Source organism: Cutaneotrichosporon oleaginosum, assembly GCF_008065305.1.
Source record: "Cutaneotrichosporon oleaginosum strain ATCC 20508 chromosome Unknown ATCC20508_contig03, whole genome shotgun sequence".
NCBI classification, from domain to species: Eukaryota; Fungi; Basidiomycota; class Tremellomycetes; order Trichosporonales; family Trichosporonaceae; genus Cutaneotrichosporon; species Cutaneotrichosporon oleaginosum.
In genome coordinates, this window is record NW_027072172.1 from 2,010,672 (window position 1) to 2,029,031 (window position 18,360).

An 18,360-nucleotide genomic window follows, 5' to 3' on the forward strand; every position below is an offset into this window, starting at 1 on the left:
GTGCAAAGTCAAAGCAAGGATGTCGAGGAGAGAGTAAACGAGTGTGGGTGTGTGCGGGGAAGGGTGTGCGGAATGCGGCGGACCAGCGACCGCGAGTGGTGGGGGGAGGGGAGAGGAGAGGAGAGGAGAGGAGAGGAGAGGGAGGGGTAGGGGAGAGGGAGAGATGTCCAGGCCAGCTAGACGGAGTCGGGTTGGACAGAGGACCGAGGGCGGAGGATGGAGATGGGAAGAGGTGAGAAGAGGAAGTTGGTGAAGACAGAGTTCGGAGAGCAACGACCAGCGGATCGCGGAAGTGGATGGATTCGGCGACTGGAGAACAGCGACGAGACGAGCTCGAGTGAGCCTCGAGCTGGAAGAAGAGGATGCACGACGAGTGGAGCGGGGTGGGTGTGGCACAGACCTCGGACTACCCTCAAACTCGACTGTCACGAGTAACTCGAGCAATTCGAGCTACTCGAGTCACAGCGATCCCAGCAGTGGTCAATGCGTACGCCAAACGCCACCATCGCTCCCTTGCATGCCCTCCATCTCCGTCCCATTTTCCCCCTTACTCACGTGCACTGCTCTGCTTTAATCGGGGCACGCAATGCATTGCATCTAACACCGACAATGCTTCTCCAATCTCCGCCACCCATCTACATCTACGCCGTAGGGCCTTTGTACTTGTTCAGGATGTCTAGTGCGGTCGCCCCGCCGCCCGAGCTCATGTTGCGCTTCCGTGACATCGACAGGCCGCTCAGGAACCCCCCTGCGCTCGTCGGCGTCGGTGCGTCGCTGTTGCCGAGCGGGGAGGGTCGGAACGGATCCTCGGCCTTGCCTTTCGGGCCGGCGCTCTTCGGGCTCGCACTCGCGGCCGCGCCTCTCAGGCTCGCGGCCGAGCCCTTGGTACTCAGCCGCCGAGAGGCGGGGACGAGCGCGCCGACGCCGCCCGGGCCGTGGTCACCGAAACTGGACGGCGACGGCGATCCTTCCATCGACGTAGCTACCGGTGCAGCGGGAGCGCCCTTCGCCGCAGCGATGGGGATCGGCAAGGTCCCAGCGCGCGCGCCGGAACCTATGCTGCTCGCTACGCTCGAGGGTCTCACCAGAGATGCTGCAAAGTCGCGCGCAGGCGGCGATGCGTTGCTGGTCAGACTTGCACGGTGGGAACGGCGCACAAAAGCTGCCGATGGCGAGAAGGGTGTAGTGGGCGAGGACGGGGGCGGGGGCGGCGAGACCATGGCCCTGCGACTGGGCGCAGGAGGCGAACGTGCCTCGAGAGAGCGCAAAGGGGAAGTCTCCACAGGTGGCGGAGGAGAGCGCGCATCCAGCGAGCGACGAGGGGTGGACTCGCGCGGAGGGGGCGAGCGCACGTCCAGAGACCGGCGGGGCGAGTCTCCCGCACTCGATTGATCTTGGGGCGATGAGTCCTGGGGCGCTGGCGATGAGGCCAGAGGGGAATGAACCGCAGAGTGTATAGCAGAGTGACCGGCAGACTGCGGCTGTGGAGACAGCGGCGCCGTTGGTGACGGCTGCGTCTGCGATATCCGGGGCGGGGGCGACGGCCCAGCGGACGGCGAAGCCGACTCCTCCTTCGACGGCGAAAGGCTGCGTTGACGCGGAACCGGCTGGCTGACCTGGCGCTTCGGCTGGGAAGGTTTCTGGGTTGCCGGGGCGCTTGACGACATCGAGCGGCGTGACAAGCGGGGCTGGCCGGGCTGCCACTCTTCCACATAGTGCGAGTAATAGCGCAGTCCCTCAGCCAGGCCGTACGGATTCGTTTCGGGGGACTGCTGTCAGCTGAGGTGCTCAGAACGCGCCAACTTACGTCTCCGTTCACAACCGCCTCGTCGGTCGCAGTAATGCGTGCGAGGTAGTAGTCTTTGCCGACCAGCTGCTGGCGGATAGGCTCGGTCACTTTGAGGAAGTGATGGGGCGCGGAGATGTTGAATGCAGCCCATGCGTTGACGGCGGCGTTGCGCGTCGGTAAAAACAGCACCAAATCGCCCTTGCCAAAGTTCGAGATGGTGATCTTGCTGCGCGATAGCTCACGGTATGTCTTGCAGCTCTTGGACAGCTTGCGCGCAAGATTGATGGTGCGCAGCACCGCGTCGGCAAAGGCATCAAGCTCAAAGCCGCTCGCGCTTTCAAGGCAGCGCGTGAGAACCGACGAGTTGTTCATGTCGATGCTGCTCGTCGGCGAGCCGGAACGGAGAGGCACCGCTGGCTTTGGCCTCGACGGGAGAGACAGGCTGCCGGAGATAGTCGTCGATGACGATATGGCGAGCATGAGGCGCTGGCACGCCTCGTGATACTTGCCCGCAAGGATTACAGCGTCACGCGCAATCTCCGAGTTGTGGGTCCCCTTCTTCTCCGCGGAGGCACTGGCGTCCTTGGCCATGGCGAGCTCATCAGAGAGCACCGTCTCGCGCCGCTGCACCTCGCGCAGCTGCGCCTTTGTGAACGACAGCTCCGCTTTTAGACCATCCTCACGGCGAACGTGTGCGTTCTTCGCGGCATTGAGCTTCTCGGTAAGTGAAGCGCGCACCGTCTCGAGCTCCTTCGTAAGTGTCAAATTCTGGTGCTCGAGAACGGCGCGGTCGCCGTCCGCCTCGGCTATATGATCGCGCATCATACGCTCGGCCTCGGCCGACTGATTCTTGAGAGCCAGATCGCGCTCGCGCTGCGCTTCAGTGAGCTGGTTTGACGTCGCTTCCAGCTCTGCCCGAGTGCCCGCAAGCTCCGACTCGTAGTTGGTGGCAAGGAGCTGCGCCTCGCCAAGGTCGGTGATAATGCGCGTGCGCTCCTCCTGCATCTCCCTGATTTGGAAGATGAGGGTCTGCTCGGCGCTGCGCAGGCCGTCGACGTCAAGGAGGGCCTCCTGGAGTCGAACCCCAAGGTCGTTGATCCGGTCCTTCTCTTGCTGCGAGTCCACCTTGAGCGCGGCAACAAGCTCCTTCTGCTCCTCTAGCGCAAGCGCTAGCTCCTCGCACTCTCTACTCTTGTCGTCCAGCTCAGTGGCAATGTGCTGCCGTGCCTGTACTTCTTCGCTCAAGTCGGTGCGGAGACGAACCTGTTCCTCCTGCATCTCGCCCTGCCGGTTCTGCAGCATGTTGACCTTTCTCTCGTGCCGCTCCTCCATGTCGCGGATGTGCTTCTCCATCTCAGCAAGACGATCCTTGTATGCGGCATTCTCATCGCGCAACTCCTGCAGCTCGTTGGGAGCCGCCGCCGAGCTGGCTGCAGCCTGGTCAAGTTGAGCTGTCGTTGTCAAGGTTGAGGACTCGAGCGAAGTCATGAGCACCTTGATCTGTTCGAGCAGCGGAGGAATGGGGTTCTCCGTGTCTTGAAGGTTCTGGAACTCCGCATCGCTTCGGATGTGCTCGAGCGATGCCAGGAGCGCGTCTATGTCCTTGCGCGACAAACCGGTGGCTGACAATATGTCGGTGCTGGGGAAAGACACGTCTACCCGTGCGACCTGGCTCTCCTCCAACGCAGCAATCTCCCAGGGCAGCAAGTTGTCCGATTTGTGTTGCTGTCGCCGCCGAGCTTCCTCTGCGAGCACAGTATTCAGTGTGCGGGACAGTCTGCTTGCCCACTCCGTGAGTGTCGAAGCAAAGTTCTTGCGGTGGACAATCTCGATGATATTGGCAGCGTACGCGAAGGGCATATTGTGCAGCCGCTCCAGATGAGGGAACGCGTTCTTCTGCCGCAGGTCGAGATCTAGCTCCGTCATCGGCCGGGTGAGCTTGGTCATGCGGACTTGGTAGTTTGCGATGCCCCGCAAGTGGACATGCAGATCGAGGGTGAAGTCGTTCTTGACCGCGGTCATGCCTGCGAGATCTTCGCGCATAGCCTGATCCAGATCTCGAAGGCTGTTATCTGCTTCGACTGCTATTAGCCATTTTTGTGATCTGATCGCGGCTACTCACCATCGCCAGAACGTAACAGCGCCTCCACCTGTTGTATCGCCAGGTCGACGCGCTCGAGGGCTGCGGTGAACTCGTGTTCGACGCCCAGAATGCGGTGCTCAGCCTGTTGACGATCGGCGTCTGACTGGATAGCCAACTCGTCCATTTCGCCTAGCACAGTGTTATACCGATTAACCCAGTCGGCTGTGCGTAAGCGGAAAAGACGTGTTATGCTCACTGTGAGCCACTTGGCAGTGGTTCCGCACTTCCTCCATCTTCTTTGTGTGGATCCAGTCAACGAGTGCCTTCCGCTTCTCTACACTATCCTTGTCCCGTCGGCGATATACAGCCTCGTGGACGATAACCTTCGGCAGCATCGCCATGTCAACATGATACCCAGCGAGCAACTTCTCCTGGTTGTACAGCTGGTCCTCGGCTCTAGAGGAGAACTCGCGGAATGCCTGGACAATAGGGTCAAGATGGTAGGCCAGGTTAGCATATGCGATGCGCAAGGCGTGCGCCTGCGCCTTGAACAGGGATTGAAGATGGCACAGGTGGTCGTAAGCGACCGCGAACGGTGCCTGAGCTTGCGATACGCCAAGCTGCCCCGATGCTGGTGTGAGCGGTGCACAAGAACAATGGAGCAGTGGCATGTAGCAGCAAGAAAGCGCGAGTGACAGAGCAGTGCGACGAGGTATGCACCAAGTGAGAGCGAGGGAGGTAACCGTTGTGCAGTTCACCCAAGCGATGCGCGCCACTGCCGCGGTTGACAAGCTTACCTTCTAGAACTGGAGGATACACGACTTCCTCGCGGAGCTCGTTAGCCCAGCGCTCCGGATCGCTGAAGAAAGTTTCGCGGTTGAAGAGGTAGACGACCTCGCGTTGTGGCTTGAGTCAGCGTGGTCGCGTGAGTCAGTGATCGCACGCTAACTCACTGAAGACCCGCCACCATGCCCCCCGCGCTCCCACAGCTCCTCGAGCACCTCTTGCTTGAGCTCGCGCCCGTCTTCTGTGAACAGGAGGACATTGCCGGAGATGAGACCGGTGGCGGCCGACACGTCGGCGATGACGCCTTCAAGTCTGGCATCAGCAGACGCGCGACGGAGTGCGCCGGAGTGTTGGGCGGGGGGATGGGGTAGTGAGCTCGAAGTGAAGCGGAAGAAGCCGGGACGCGCTCAAGAAGAGGTGTTGCGCTGAGAACAACTGAATGTATGGGTGCACGCAGCGACAATACTGCGCGTTGAATGTGCGCGCGTCGGACCCGATGCGTTCCGGCACATGCGACGGGTGGCGAGAGAGAACACTCACGAGTCGTAGTCGCTGAGGGCATGGGGGATCTGTACAAACCCGCCGTCCGAGGCGAGGTACACGTCCATGTCGCCCGGCGTGTGTTTGCTAGGTGTTTGGAGGATGGAGTGGTGTCAATCAAGAGAGTTGCGTGGGCGAGATGGCGTTCGAGTCGCGCACCCACAGTCAGCGCCGTAAGAGAGAGGCACAGTGACGCCACGGTGAGGGGACCCGCGCGGAACCAAATACAAGGTGACGTGTGATGGCCGGCAGGTGGTGCGACTTGGCGAGCGCGAAACCAGGCGCGATCTGCGACGTTGGCTTGCAGATGCAGATGTGGTAATGCATAGCGGAGACGAGGTGCGAGGAAAAGGAGTACATATATCATTAAACCATGCATGCGTGGAGGCCCCGTCAGCAAGCCACTGCCCCTGAGTGCGCCGCGTTGCAGCCGCACCCTCCAGGTCCAGGAGTGCGAGTAGGAACGTGTGGCGGTGACCTCGCAGTCCCCAGCACGCCGTTGGTTATGGCATGCGGAGATCGTCGTCGTCAAACTCGTCCAGTCCCAGGTCATCCCCTCCAAGACCTAGGGAGCGCATCAGACGCGCGACCTCGGCGCCCGCACGCACGCGCCGTTCGTCCTCGTCCTCGACGTCTGCGAGCTCGGCACGCACATTTTGCAGATGCAGGAGAATTGGCGTGGGATCGAGCGGGAGGTTGGGGTCGGAACTGGCCTCGTGGGCATCGAAATCGTCCTCGAAGCCAGTGGTTGGGGCCGTGCTGGTGCCGTTGAGGGTAGCAGCGGGAGGAGCAGAGCTGGCTGGGGCGGTGTGCGCCGTCGCGGGGGCGTGCGTTGAGGTGGCCTCGCCCCGGACGACAGGCATATCCTCATCGCCATCGCCATCGAGCCACTCGTCAAGGCGTGCGTACTCCTCCGCACCGGGTCCCTCAAAGTCCCCAAATCCGTCATCGCTATCCTCGTCCGCATCTTGTGCCGCAGGATCTTGTGACACGGCATCACATCCAACGGGGAAGTCACTCGCAGGCCCAGCTGGACGCTCCTCCACCCCGTCAGCTCCAGCGCCAAAAGTGACGGGGAAGGTCGCGTAGTCCATGGTTGGGACGCGCTCCCGCGGCTCCGCACCGGGGGGTAACCTCTGCTCAGGCCCAGCGGCGTGGCGGCCGGGAGCCTTGCGCACCATCGTGGGCCACATGTGAGTCATGAGTGTTTGGCGGACGGTCTCGAGAGGATCGAGTGCTGGAGTTAGCTCCGAGGAGAGGGAAGGCGGAACGCACGTCGCTCGTCATCGTCTTCTGGATCGCCTGCCTCATCCACCAGCTCGAAGCCCAGCTCATTGAAGCGCTCCTCGTCGTCTTCTGGAGAGGAATCGGCTCCGAGACGCACTGCGAGCGCGATATCTGGCGCCGGATCTGCGACGGAAAGACGCGTCAGTGCGGGGGGAAGGGGGCTGGGCGCGGCGCCGGAGAAGAGGTAGAGGACAACGGGGTGTGGATCTGGCAGGGGAAGGTGCAGCGGGTGTGCGCGAAACGAGACCGAAGCAGTGTAGTACTTGTTCGAGATCGTCCAGGGCGTCAATCCCGCCTCGGCCTCGGAGTCCGCTTGCTCGGCGCCGCTTCCGTTGGTCTCCTCTCCTATGATGCCTTTCGTCAGAATCGTCAGAGGTAAGGCCGGGCACGCACGAGAGAGAAACGGAGACGGATCGAGCTCGGCTTCGTGTAGCACGAGAATCGTGGCGTCGGGGTGGCCAGGCTCGTAGTCGTCTGTCATGGTGTCTGGAGAATGTTGTGACGATGACTGTGCAAGCAAGCACTGGATGGGCGACCTCCACCCTTGTGGCTGGGCAATTAGCTTCCGCCGCCCGATCGCCACGCTCGCAATGTGGGTGACTTCTATGTTGTCTGAGTGATCGGGCGATGAACGACGGCTGAGCCGTGGACAGACTCCTCGGTCTCCTCAGTCTCCTCAGTCTCAGAGTGCGCACTCCCTCCCTCAGCGCCCGCTAAAGCTGGAGCACAACGGCGTCCGTGGCGCACGCCAGACATGCCTCATCTCCTGATTTACTGCTGTCTGTCTCAACTGCACACTTCCACCCATGCCGCCTGCGATCGGCTGTTTCTCTCGCATGAGAACCTCGCTCTCAAACAATTTACCACACATTGGAATTAAGAAACAAGGATGCATGGCTTAAATCGACAGATAAGGCCTGTCGCCTCGCCCACTGTACCCACGTCATCAGATCTAGTTGCCCTGGGGGGCCTCCTTCCTGCGTTGTCAGCCAAGTGCTCAAAAAAAGTAGGACGGCGAGGCGCTGGGCAGCTGCGCCCGCGCTCGCCACAACTTACCACGTGATAGCCTGCTCCTCGTCCATGGCGGCGACAATGGTGACCATGAGGTCCTTGCCGTCGTCAAAGGCCTTCTGGATCTCAGAGCCGATGTCGGTGTCGGGGACCTTGACGTCGTCCTTCATGCCACCGTCCGAGTCCATGAGCGAGAGGAAGCCGTCCTGGATGTCGAGGAGCTGGTACTCAGTGCGGCGGACGTTGGGGACGTCCATGTTGTGGGTCGAGGGCGAAATGTCCTCGAGCTTCTTGCCGGTGAAGATGTCAATGGCAACAAGGTGGACCTTGGCGTGACCGCTGGAATATTAGATGTATCCTAGATAGCAGCGGTGCGGTTATAGACTCACTGCTTGCCGGTCTTCGAGGTCGACATGTCGACGATCTACATGGCGTTAGTTCTCCATTCCGGACTATGCTGATGACGTGTTGGATCAGGTGAGACGCAGTTGCTAATCCAAAGTGACTGTTACCGCTCCTCGCCGTCACCTAGCGCCGGCGATGCGATGCATACCTTGCAGGGGCGGCCCTGTTGATGTCAGCTGTGATCTCACGAGCTCAATAAATGTAGCAAAATGGTTGACAGTGGTGGAAATTGTGGTCAACAGTCACCCGAGACCTAAGAGCTAAGTGATAGCGTCAGGAGTCCCTGAGCTCTCATCAAACTTGCTGGCTCGTGGGCAACAGTATGACCCATGTCCGACCATCTCGCTGCTCGCCATCGCTCATCGCACTCACCTTGATGACAACGTGGCCGTTCTTGCGAAGAGCCGAGCACTGCATCCTGTCATGTCAGTGGGAATCCTCACAGCGCCTGGCCTCCTTCCGACGACCTTTTGGGTCCATCGGCTGAGGGCCAGACGCGGTGCTGGACAGCATCAATACGCACGGGAAGGTCTTCGAGGCGCCTGCATTGTCAGCGCTAGTTCGCGGACCAAGGTTGGGTGAGAGGGACTTGGAGTGCCCCCGCACCCCCAACTGTTGCCCATCGTGGTGGGATGGGACAACAGTACATCGAACTACTCACCGGCGCCGGCCGACTCGAAGGTCTCGTGGTGCTCGTCGTCGGACATTTCTGGAAGTGTTAGTGTGGTGTGTTGGAAGTAGGGATGGGGCTGAGGATGTCGAGGTGATCGCGAGCTCACTTGATAAGAGTTTTGGGTGAGGAGGGAGAGAGGACTTGTCGAGAGTAGATTTTAGAAGAGGATGGATGAAGGAAAAGGCGGGGGGTAGATATCCAATCACCCAGCGTGCTAAGGGCGTCTCTCCCCCGCGCACCCACCGGGCCAGCGATGCACCAACCTCCTCTCCTGGCTGGAGGGAAGCACACTCAGAGGCCTCTGCTCCCGCCCGTCCCCCTCTCCTCTGGCCCCTCTCTACGCCCCCTTACTCTCGCCCCCGTGTCGTCTCTCCACCCCGCATTACACAACCATCACCGTACCCTATCCTATCACTTACTAATCATTCCTAATCACCCTCTACAAAACTGACTCCCGACTGAACAGTTCAACAATTTATTCACACCCGAAAACGCCGAAAGTGGCACAACGTGGCCATTCCGTCATATCCAGCCGCGGCATGCTCAATCTGCTTCCACCCCTGGTAGCCTGCTGGCTGCTCCTCTGTTGCCACTTGTTGACATCGATCGCTCCGTTTCACCCAACCAATTCCACATCCCATCAACAATAACATCCCAAGCACACGACCACCATGGCCGCGTCGCCGGACGCCGTGCTACATCTCGCAGCGCTCCACACCCTTGCACATGCTGGGTTTGCGTCCACGTCCCGCGCTGCCTCCCTAACCCTCTCCGCCTTCCTCGCCCGTTACCTTCGACTCGTCGCCGCTGAGTGCACCGAACGCGCTGCTCTCGCAGGTCGCTCCAAAGTCGCCGCTATCGATGTGGTTGGTACCCTCGAGGACCTTGGGGTGGGGGGCATTGGCGAGCTGCAGGAATGGACAGTAAGCCTCGACAAGGAGGTATCGTTTGTCGGCACAAAGATGGACGAGCTGGAGAGTGAGTAATACGCGCCCCTAAAACCGGCCTGACTAGTCCAGGCTATCTACGCGACGGACTCTTAATCAACGAGGGCATCGAGGCGCACTTTGTGCCTGTCGAGACTGACGACGAATCCGATGTTGACGACGAGGAGGATGCATTCCAGGAGGACAAAGTAATGGACATTGATGTCCAGGTCAAGACCGAGGAGCGTGAGGAGGAAGGTGCGAATTGGGAGTTGCGCACGCGCTACCGTCCAAATTCGCCCGACATGTCGTGGCTCCCGCCATTGCCAACCGACAACATGGTTGTGGGCGCTAGTGGGCTGGGGACAGTGGCAGCACCAATGGATAGCGCCCCCGCGCCACAGTCTGTGGCCGACCGGTATCGCCGCCCGATTGCATTCGCTTCCTCTACTCTTGCGGAAAACCACGAGTGGGTCGATCCACCGCGCACAACGCCACATGCAGAGCTGCCTCACGCTCCAACATCATTCCCCGCTCTCATATCCACCTACGAAGCAGTTAAAGGCGAGCCTTCACTTGCGCTGCGACAGACAGACGGGCGCCGGCAGGCAGCCGATCTCTTGCGTCTACTTGTCGGCAACCCCGAAGTGTTCACGCCCAAAGACACGCTTTCCATCCCTCTCCCTCCCCCTCACATATCACCTATCGTGCCCTCACACTCGGAGAGCCTTCCGCCGAAACTCTTACCCGTTAATCCACACCAGAACGGTATCATCTCGTCGCTCATTCAACAAATTCGCTCACCTTACCTTCCTCCATCATTACGCGAACGACTCACAGCCTTGCGGCCGCCCCAGGCCCAACAGAACGACTCCGGCCCAATTCTGTTCGGCCCGGCCGTGCGCGGTGCGGACGAGAGCGCTCTCGCCAAGGCGCGCGGAAAGGCGACGGGCGAAGAGCCAGAGCTCTATTTCCGCGCGACGTGGGACTCTGGTCCGCGCGGCACGGAGCGCTGGAGCAAGGGAAGCCTACCTTCGGGCAAGAAGGTTGTCCGACACGTCGAGGGCGAGAAGTTCCCGCGCGAGTCGGCGGGTGCCAAAGCGCTTCGCATCAAGATTAACGAAAAGGCTCCCGGAATTGTCGATGCCCGTGAGTCGTCGCCCGGCGCAGCGAGTTCGCCCAAGGTGATGCTCCGCCTCGGTGCGCCCAAGCCGCCAGACCGCGGCCCATCACGCCTCTCGCCCCGCCCAAGTTTGGACGCTGGACCTAGCTCTTCCTCGGGGCCGATTGTCCCATCCGCTGCGGCGTTCTTCCGTCCTCCGAGCGATCCGGCACGTGACAGGACCAAGTCCAAGTCGCGTAGCGCGTCGCCTTCCAAACGTTTGAATCCGCCAGTAAAGCAGGAACCGATGATGGTCGACTGAGTGTTTGTCTGTAGCAGCATATAGTCCGCATAGCAACGTGCATATGTATTTGTATTCATCCACGAACTCAGTCGTGGCTCACGTGTGGACCCATCGCAATTATACCCTTGACAGCTTGACAGAGGGATAACAGGTCTAACATCTTCTTCGACCTCTATCGAACCGGTGAGCTGACCAAGAGTGGAAGCCGAGATTCGGGCTCAAACATAAATTCACCACCCACTTAACGCGACCGCCATTTCGACCCTCCACGCCTCCACGTCCACGCGTGCAAGACCACAACTCCAACTCGCATCCACAACAAGACATTGCAGGAAGCGCACCAACATGGTGAGCGCCGCAGCGAATAGCACGCAATGCAGTCTCTGACTTTTAGGTCGTTCTTGCCGCGTCCATCACGACCCGAAGCGGGAAGCGTGAGTGTCGCAACATGGGGACGCGCTGATCCCAGCGCTGCTTTCTCGACAGTTCCGCCCCATCCCACGCTCGCGCATCGACGGCTTGCTCGCGTCGTTCCCCAAGCTCATCCCTGCCAACTCGCAGCACACGACCGTCGAGACCAACGATGTGCGCTTTGTGTACCAGCCCTTCGAGGAGCTGTTTGTGCTCCTGATCACGAACAAGGGCAGCAACATCCTGCAGGACATTAACACGCTGTCGCTGGTAGTGCGCCTCATCTCGTCGCTGACCCCGGCGATGACCGAGGCCGCGATTCTGCACCACGCGTTCGACCTGCTGTGCGCGTTCGACGAGGTCGTCTCGCTCGGCTACAAGGAGAACGTGTCGCTGCAGCAGGTGCGGAGCGTGCTTGAGGGCGAGTCGCACGAAGAGAAGATCCAGGAGATCATCGCGCGCAACAAGGAGGCCGAGGCGAAGGAGGAGCTGAAGCGTCGCGCCAAGCAGCTCGAGATGCAGCGTCGTGAGCAGCAGCGCCTCGCGCAGGCATCGCGTCACGGGGGCATGGGCGGCGGCATGGGGGGGATGGGCGGCGGATACGGGGGCATGGCCGGCGGATACACGCCTGTCGCGTCGACGCCGCGCTTCGAGGCGCCGCAGCAGGACTACCGCACATCGTCGCCTGCACCAGCAGCGTCCAAGCCAGTGTTCAAGGGTAGCGGCATGAAGCTCGGCAAGAAGGGGCGCCAGAATGACCTCATGTCGGCGCTCGGCAACGAGGTCGAGCTGGAGCCAGAGCCGGAGCCGGAGCCGGAGCCAGAGCCGGAAGTCGCCGTGTCCGCCGATGTCCTCGACGCAGTGGAGAAGGAGAGGTGAGCTGCGAGCCATGGACGAAGCTGATGGCAGCGTGCACGTCACGATCAAGGAGGAGCTGTCGGTCACGATGCACCGTGACGGCGGGTTGGAGAACTTTGAGCTGAAGGGTGACCTGGATCTGCGCATCGCCGATGCCGACCAGGCCAAGCTCAAGCTCACACTCACACCCAACGACTACTCGGACCTTCAGTTCCGGCAGCACCCCAACGTTGCCAAGTTTGCGCCCAAAGGAGACAAGATCATTGCGCTCAAGGATGCGACCCGCTCCTTCCCTGTCGGGCAGGGCCTCAAGGTCCTCCGGTGGAGATTGGCGAGCAAAGACGAGAGCAATGTGCCTATCACCATCACGGTGTGGCCGCAGGGCCGGGGCGACGGCTCGTCGGACGTCGCGATCGAGTACGAGCTCGAGGCGCAGCACCTGACGATCCGGAACCTCGTCATCTCGATCCCGATTCCGCCCAACGCCCTCCCCGTCGTCGCGGACAGCGACGCCAACTGGAGCGCGGACCGCGGCGCGTTCACCTGGACGATCGACCAGGTCGACGCGGACGCGCCGAGCGGCTCGCTCGAGTTCCGCTGCGAGGGCGACGCCGACGCCTTCTTCCCCGTCAACGTGGGCTTTGCTGCCGCCGGCTCGCTCGCCAACATTGATGTCGCGACCGCGCAGCTGCTCGCAGGCGGCGACGCCACGTTCTCCCAGGAGAAGGTGCTCACGGTGGACAAGTACGAGATCGTCTAGGCATAGGCCTGGGCTAGAGTGTAGCGGCAAGATACAGACACAGATGCACAGGATTGGATAGCGCGGGGGTGACTGGGCCCGACTACAGAGTGGGACACGTAGGAGCTTTGCCAAGCTCGCTGCGTGAGGACTCATTGGCACTGACACTGCTGATCCAGACTTCGTGGAACCTCCTCTGCTCTCCTGATGCTCGGCCCCCAGGAGAAGCACCAGGAGAGCAGAGGAGGTTCCACGAAGCGACGCGGGCGGCAGGGAGGAGAGCTTGGGTCATCTTGCTTACACTGACCCACTGACCCGCTGCTTCCTTGATCTACATGTCATGGAGCTGCGCTCGTTGCCGCTCCCTTGCAGACGATGCACTGCGCATCGAACGCCATGTGCTTGCGACCACGGCCCAAGCACCCGCAGCAACCGTGAGAACGTGATCGTGCGGCGAAATCGTGACGCACCAAACGCCCGTGCGCATCCGTGCGTGACCTGCAGCTCAACATCCAAAGTCTTCTCAACGCACCATGCCCCTCCCCACACTCTCGCACCTCCGCAACATCCTCCGCTCAAAGCGCAAGGCGCCAGCTCATCCTTCTCCCCGCCCACTCTCCACCGCGACCACCTCGACCGCTGCAACCACCGTCTCGAGCGCACCCACCGACCTCACAGACCTCTCCATCCCCGCATTCCCCGGTGACTCCCATACCACAAATATGGCCGACTCTGCCGCGCCCCCCGCACCTCCCGCCAGCCATGCTGCGGCGGCCGCTCCTGCTGCCGCGCAAGACGCCCGAGCCGCCGCGGACGCCGCTCGTGCTGCCGCCGCCGCGGCGCGCGTATCTGCCGACGAGAGCCGCACCAGGGCCGCTGAGGCGCGCGCTGCCACGGACGAGGCACGCAAGCGCCGCGACGCGGCCGCCGCGTGGAAGTCCACGGCGTAGGCACTCGCGGCTGTCTGTCAAGAAGGACCAAGCTGTATATAGAAACGATGCAGTAGCTGCCACCTGCTCTCTACATCTGAACGTGGCACAGCACACTGTGGTGGAACGACACTCGTGGCACAGCACCTGTCCAACAGGTCATGTCACACCAACCTGGGCGGGCTTCACGCGTCGCCTTGCGCCCGTGCACCATCATGTCTGCCCGTTGTTGTCGCATAGCTGTTGTCTGCAGCTTAAAGTACATACGTACAGCTAGCCGTGCTGTGGCATGCCTGAACTGAAACCACGTGGGCCGATAGCGGTCTGCATTACGTAAAGCACATTTTCCAGGATTTTTGTTGTGAAACGTGTGTGTACGCTGTCATTATCGCCCTGCTCACCATGTCCGACGTCTCGTACCTCAAGTCCCAGCTGGGCGTCCACGCCGGCTTCCCCAAGGAGGGGATCACGTTCATCGACATCTTCCCGTGAGTCGGTGTGCTCCCAGCTCCGCCTCGGCGCCTGGCGCTCGCCAACCCAGCAAGCGAGCGGAGCCGGCCTCGAACTCGCCCAGCGCCGGCGTCACCGTTCCGCCCTCTCGCCGTGTGATGGCCACCCTCGCCCCCGCTCCCGCCCGCCCACAGCTGACCCCAGCCTCCTCCGCGACCCGTTCACCTTCGAGATGCTCATCACCCACTTCTTGAGCCACATCGCGCAGGTGCACCCCGGCGTGAAGCCGGACGTGATCGTGGGCCTCGACGCGCGCGGCTTCCTCTTCGGCCCGATCATCGCCATGCGCCTCGGCGCGGCGTTCGTGCCCGTCCGCAAGGTCGGCAAGCTCCCCGGAGAGTGCAATGTCGCCGAGTACACCAAGGAGTACGGGGTCGACCGGTTCGAGATGCAGAAGGACGCGATCAAGCCCGGCCAGACGGTCATCGTCGTCGAGTATGTTTCTCTAGTATGCAGCTTACCCCAGCGACCTCATCGCCACGGGCGGCTCGGCGGCGGCGGCGGGCGAGCTTATCCGCAAGGCGGGCGGCAAGACGCTCGAGTACCTCTTCGTTGTGGGGCTGCCGTTCCTCCACGGCGCTGATAAGGTGGGGCCGTCCGGTTGCGCATGAACTGACGCCAGCTTGACGCCCCGTCCTACTGGATGGTTGAGGCCGAGGACTAGGTCCTCCACTTAGATAATAGAGTCTGGGATAGATATCTTGGACATTGAGACACGTGTAGCTGGCGTCAGTGGAAGCAGGGCGTAGCGCGCGCTTGTGAAACCCCAACCAAAGATGGGTACGCAGACCGCAAAGGGTTCTCTAGCGTGATGAACCAAGGACCTTCATCGTTTCGTCCTCCTCCACAGACTACCGTTCTCCATTGCCTTCCGAGGTTCACATGCTCATGTGCAGCGCCTGTCATGGCCGCCGCTCGAATCTCACTCGCCTAAACAACTCCAAAAAGTACTCAATTTGCCTCCTAGCCGACTTGAACGACTGACCTTGTCATGAAACGGCTCTGTGATCCAGATACTAGTGACACGCTCTACCACTGAGCTAAGGAGGCCCTGTGTTGTGCTATGCCCCACTCCGACCGTTTCCGTCCTTCACCTTAGAGTATCACTGCATCAGGAATCTTGGGGTAGCAGGATCAATGGAACAGGTAGTGGGGCGGGACGTGGGGTTTTTTTTTTGTGGCATGGGAGGTCACACCGTATCACGTACCAGGGGGCGGAGGACTTGGCTGGCTGTGTTGTATGGAACTAAAGTCACAGCCATGTTCCATCGTGCTCGACAGGCAATGCAGAGCTTGCGGCAGTCATTAGTGGGCTGTGCATGCTGCCTCTTATCGTGAAGCCACTGCCTGATTTGCTTTTGCGCAGACTTTGGTGACCATGTGCACCAATCGCCGGAGCATCACCACACACTCGTTTCCTGTCGCACGATTGCCTGCAGCAAAATGCCAGGAGTGCATTCTCATGAGACTGCGATGGCTACGTCAACCGTTACTTTACGATGCTCACTCCGGTTGTTGCGTTTATATACTCCACTGTACTTCGAAGAAAACCCACAAACTCTCGAAGTATTCGCGCAAGTTGCGGTAGACAATGGTAGGGGGCGAGCCAGGGTCCTGAATGGAGGTGTCGGTCTCGTCAACAGGCCGACCACGAGTAACGGTGGAAATTTCGTGGAGGACGAGGTCAAGAATAACCGATTGTGAAGATTCAAAGTTGGAGCTTTCGTAAGAGCCGGAGACCCAACGTAGCTGCTCTATACCGAAGACGGTGCGCGAACCGCCGGCATGCTGTACGTATGGTCTCAAGGCGCAGATGATGTTGTCGGGAGTGACGGTGGTATGATTAAGGACGTGTTCAGACTCGGCCCAACCAGACATTGAGAGAGAGAGAGAGAGAGGAAAGGAAGGCAGACGCCCAAAGCTGGTAGCGCGCATCTGATAAATGGACCAAGTCCAGATTATCCAAGTGCCAAAGCTGGCTTGTAGCAGACATGTGGCACCTGCGGATTTATGCTCGGCACAGGAAGCAAGGACCGAGGCAGCCGGGAAAGGCATTGGCCCATTGACCTCTTAGTGAATCAATGGTCTCGGAGCGAGTGGTGCTGCTGGCTCCTGAGAGAGACATGCAGTATGCAACGGACAGGAGGCAGGAGGCAGGAGGCAGGAGGTGGGGGGTTGAAGCAGGCCTCGATCCAGACTGGAAGAGGTGGAGATTGATGATAGGCGAGTGGGGCAGTCGCACGCCGAGGGTATCAGTCGAGGACTGGGGCAGTAAGTAGCTGCGAGGACGTCTCGGGTGCTTGGTCGCTATTCACGGTTGTACCATGGTGCAACTGTGCTCTGATTGTTCGCGTGCGCAGCACCAGCCCCCTCATCGCAGAGTCTGTGGACTCCGGATGCCAACTGAGTGGGGCGAGGGACAGACTTCGATCCCCCGCCGCGGCTTTTTGCAGCCATATTGCCTCCACATTCGCGTCGGCTCAGCCCCTTTAAAGTTGCACCGCCGCTGTTTGTTCAATTGCGCATCCACCTGGACCTCAGATCCGCCACCCAATCTTGCTCCAACCATGCGCCCACGGGCGTGAACACCATGTCCGTGGAAATCGACTGGTCTCTCCTCTCCGAGCCGTCCCCAACGGGTCAGGCGCTCGCCGACGGCCTCATGGCCGCGCTGAATGCGCAGCTCAACACGGCCGCCCGCCCATCCTTCCTTGGGCCCGTGACCGTCTCCTCCTTCGACTTTGGCAAGATTGGGCCCTCAGTCGAGATCAAGGACATCCGGGACGTGTGGCGCGCATTCGACGAGGGCGACGAGGAGGGCGACGCCGAGATCGAGGCGCGCGAGCTTGAGGCCGCTCAGCTCGCTGGCGTCGATTTCGACGATCCCCTTCGCTCTCCGCCCCCGCCATATGCCGCTCACCTCTCCTATTCCCATGCTCATGCTCATGTCCATGCACAGGCTTATCCCCCCTCCCACACGCCACTCCACCACCCGCTTCCAATCTCTCCCCGTCCCCGAAGAGGTCGGTATCCGTCGCACGCGAGCGCGCCACAGCGCGCCCCGGCTCTCTCCGGGTTAGGCTCTCCCGACGATGACGAAGGGGAAAGTGTCTATTCCGGCGTAGGGAGTCGGTCTGTCGCCAGCGTCGGGTTGGGCGTTGGAGGCCTCGCCATTCGCCGTCCCTTTGGCTCCCCAATGCGTGCCTCCCTCCCGCCGAGCCGTGTACACTCGCGCAACGAGTTTGTGGACGAGCGACCAACAACGCAGACGGGAACAGGGCAGGCGCGACGCGACTCGGCTGCCTTGCCCTTCTCTCCGCCCCCGAGCCCGCCAGTGCGTCCCGCAGGTCTTGAAAATGACCGCTCCGGCTCCATTCCACCAGTGCAGATGCACCTTCGAGTCGAGCATGCCGCCGACCTCAGCCTCACGCTCTTCACCTCCCTTCAGGTCAACTACCCTTCTGCGCTATTCATGAGTCTCCCGCTCAAGCTCGTCATCACAGGCCTTACCCTCGCAGCCGACGTTGTCATTGCATACTCGTCAAGAAAGAATCGCGTGCACATCACTATCGTGGACACTGGCGACGATGGCACTACCCCTGAGAAGCACGACCACAATGCCCCGTACGCCTACGGCCACCATCAGCCCGTCACGCCGGGCCAGCGCATCCTCCCCCATCTGCACATCGAGAGCGAAATAGGGCATGCAGATGCCCATGTCCTCCGCAATGTCGGCAAGGTTGAGCGCTTCATCGTCGACGTAGTTCGCAAGACGCTCGTGGACGAGCTCGTGTTCCCAAACTTCCACACCATCGCCCTGCCATAACCCGACTTGCCCCGCGCGTGCCCGAGGAAGCACTCGCGCAGGTACTCATGCACACGGGTATACTGGGCTGCTTCGCGCCTGTCAAGACGACCTAGGAGCAATGCTCGGCGCATAGCAGCAAGAATCTCTCCACATCATTACTCTTGTTGGCACAGATGACACATCGTATGCATTAGGATAC

The 18,360-nt window shown here is 60.8% G+C and overlaps 7 protein-coding genes across 7 annotated transcripts; 4 read left to right on the forward strand and 3 right to left on the reverse strand.

The window, feature by feature from the left end:
* Nucleotides 1-641: 641 nt before the first annotated feature.
* On the reverse strand, nucleotides 642-5,266 carry COLE_04003 (uncharacterized protein; the record flags this gene model as incomplete). The annotated part of the gene is made up of 7 exons (XM_018422908.2): nucleotides 642-1,769; nucleotides 1,808-3,870; nucleotides 3,912-4,094; nucleotides 4,129-4,503; nucleotides 4,670-4,778; nucleotides 4,826-4,970; nucleotides 5,199-5,266. 7 exons carry the CDS (start codon nucleotides 5,264-5,266, stop codon nucleotides 642-644), a joined length of 4,071 nt encoding a protein of 1,356 aa, XP_018279633.1.
* Nucleotides 5,267-5,701: 435 nt separating this feature from the next.
* On the reverse strand, nucleotides 5,702-6,966 carry COLE_04004 (uncharacterized protein; the record flags this gene model as incomplete). The annotated part of the gene is made up of 3 exons (XM_018422909.2): nucleotides 5,702-6,435; nucleotides 6,474-6,839; nucleotides 6,879-6,966. The coding sequence occupies 3 exons, from the start codon at nucleotides 6,964-6,966 to the stop codon at nucleotides 5,702-5,704; spliced, it is 1,188 nt and encodes a 395-aa protein (XP_018279634.1).
* A 471-nt stretch (nucleotides 6,967-7,437) lies between these two features.
* COLE_04005 (uncharacterized protein) lies at nucleotides 7,438-7,911 on the reverse strand (the record flags this gene model as incomplete). The annotated part of the gene is made up of 3 exons (XM_018422910.2): nucleotides 7,438-7,462; nucleotides 7,542-7,835; nucleotides 7,886-7,911. 3 exons carry the CDS (start codon nucleotides 7,909-7,911, stop codon nucleotides 7,438-7,440), a joined length of 345 nt encoding a protein of 114 aa, XP_018279635.2.
* A 1,334-nt stretch (nucleotides 7,912-9,245) lies between these two features.
* On the forward strand, nucleotides 9,246-10,924 carry COLE_04006 (uncharacterized protein; the record flags this gene model as incomplete). Its single annotated transcript, XM_018422911.2, has 2 exons — nucleotides 9,246-9,552; nucleotides 9,594-10,924. The coding sequence occupies 2 exons, from the start codon at nucleotides 9,246-9,248 to the stop codon at nucleotides 10,922-10,924; spliced, it is 1,638 nt and encodes a 545-aa protein (XP_018279636.1).
* A 2,523-nt stretch (nucleotides 10,925-13,447) lies between these two features.
* COLE_04007 (uncharacterized protein) lies at nucleotides 13,448-13,864 on the forward strand (the record flags this gene model as incomplete). Its single annotated transcript, XM_018425324.1, has 1 exon — nucleotides 13,448-13,864. One exon carries the CDS (start codon nucleotides 13,448-13,450, stop codon nucleotides 13,862-13,864), a length of 417 nt encoding a protein of 138 aa, XP_018279638.1.
* A 381-nt stretch (nucleotides 13,865-14,245) lies between these two features.
* Nucleotides 14,246-15,017, forward strand: COLE_04008 (uncharacterized protein; the record flags this gene model as incomplete). The annotated part of the gene is made up of 4 exons (XM_018422913.2): nucleotides 14,246-14,331; nucleotides 14,498-14,788; nucleotides 14,820-14,940; nucleotides 14,976-15,017. The coding sequence occupies 4 exons, from the start codon at nucleotides 14,246-14,248 to the stop codon at nucleotides 15,015-15,017; spliced, it is 540 nt and encodes a 179-aa protein (XP_018279639.1).
* Nucleotides 15,018-16,943: 1,926 nt separating this feature from the next.
* On the forward strand, nucleotides 16,944-18,179 carry COLE_04009 (uncharacterized protein; the record flags this gene model as incomplete). The annotated part of the gene is made up of 1 exon (XM_018422914.2): nucleotides 16,944-18,179. The coding sequence occupies one exon, from the start codon at nucleotides 16,944-16,946 to the stop codon at nucleotides 18,177-18,179; it is 1,236 nt and encodes a 411-aa protein (XP_018279640.1).
* Between the last annotated feature and the right edge of the window lie 181 nt (nucleotides 18,180-18,360).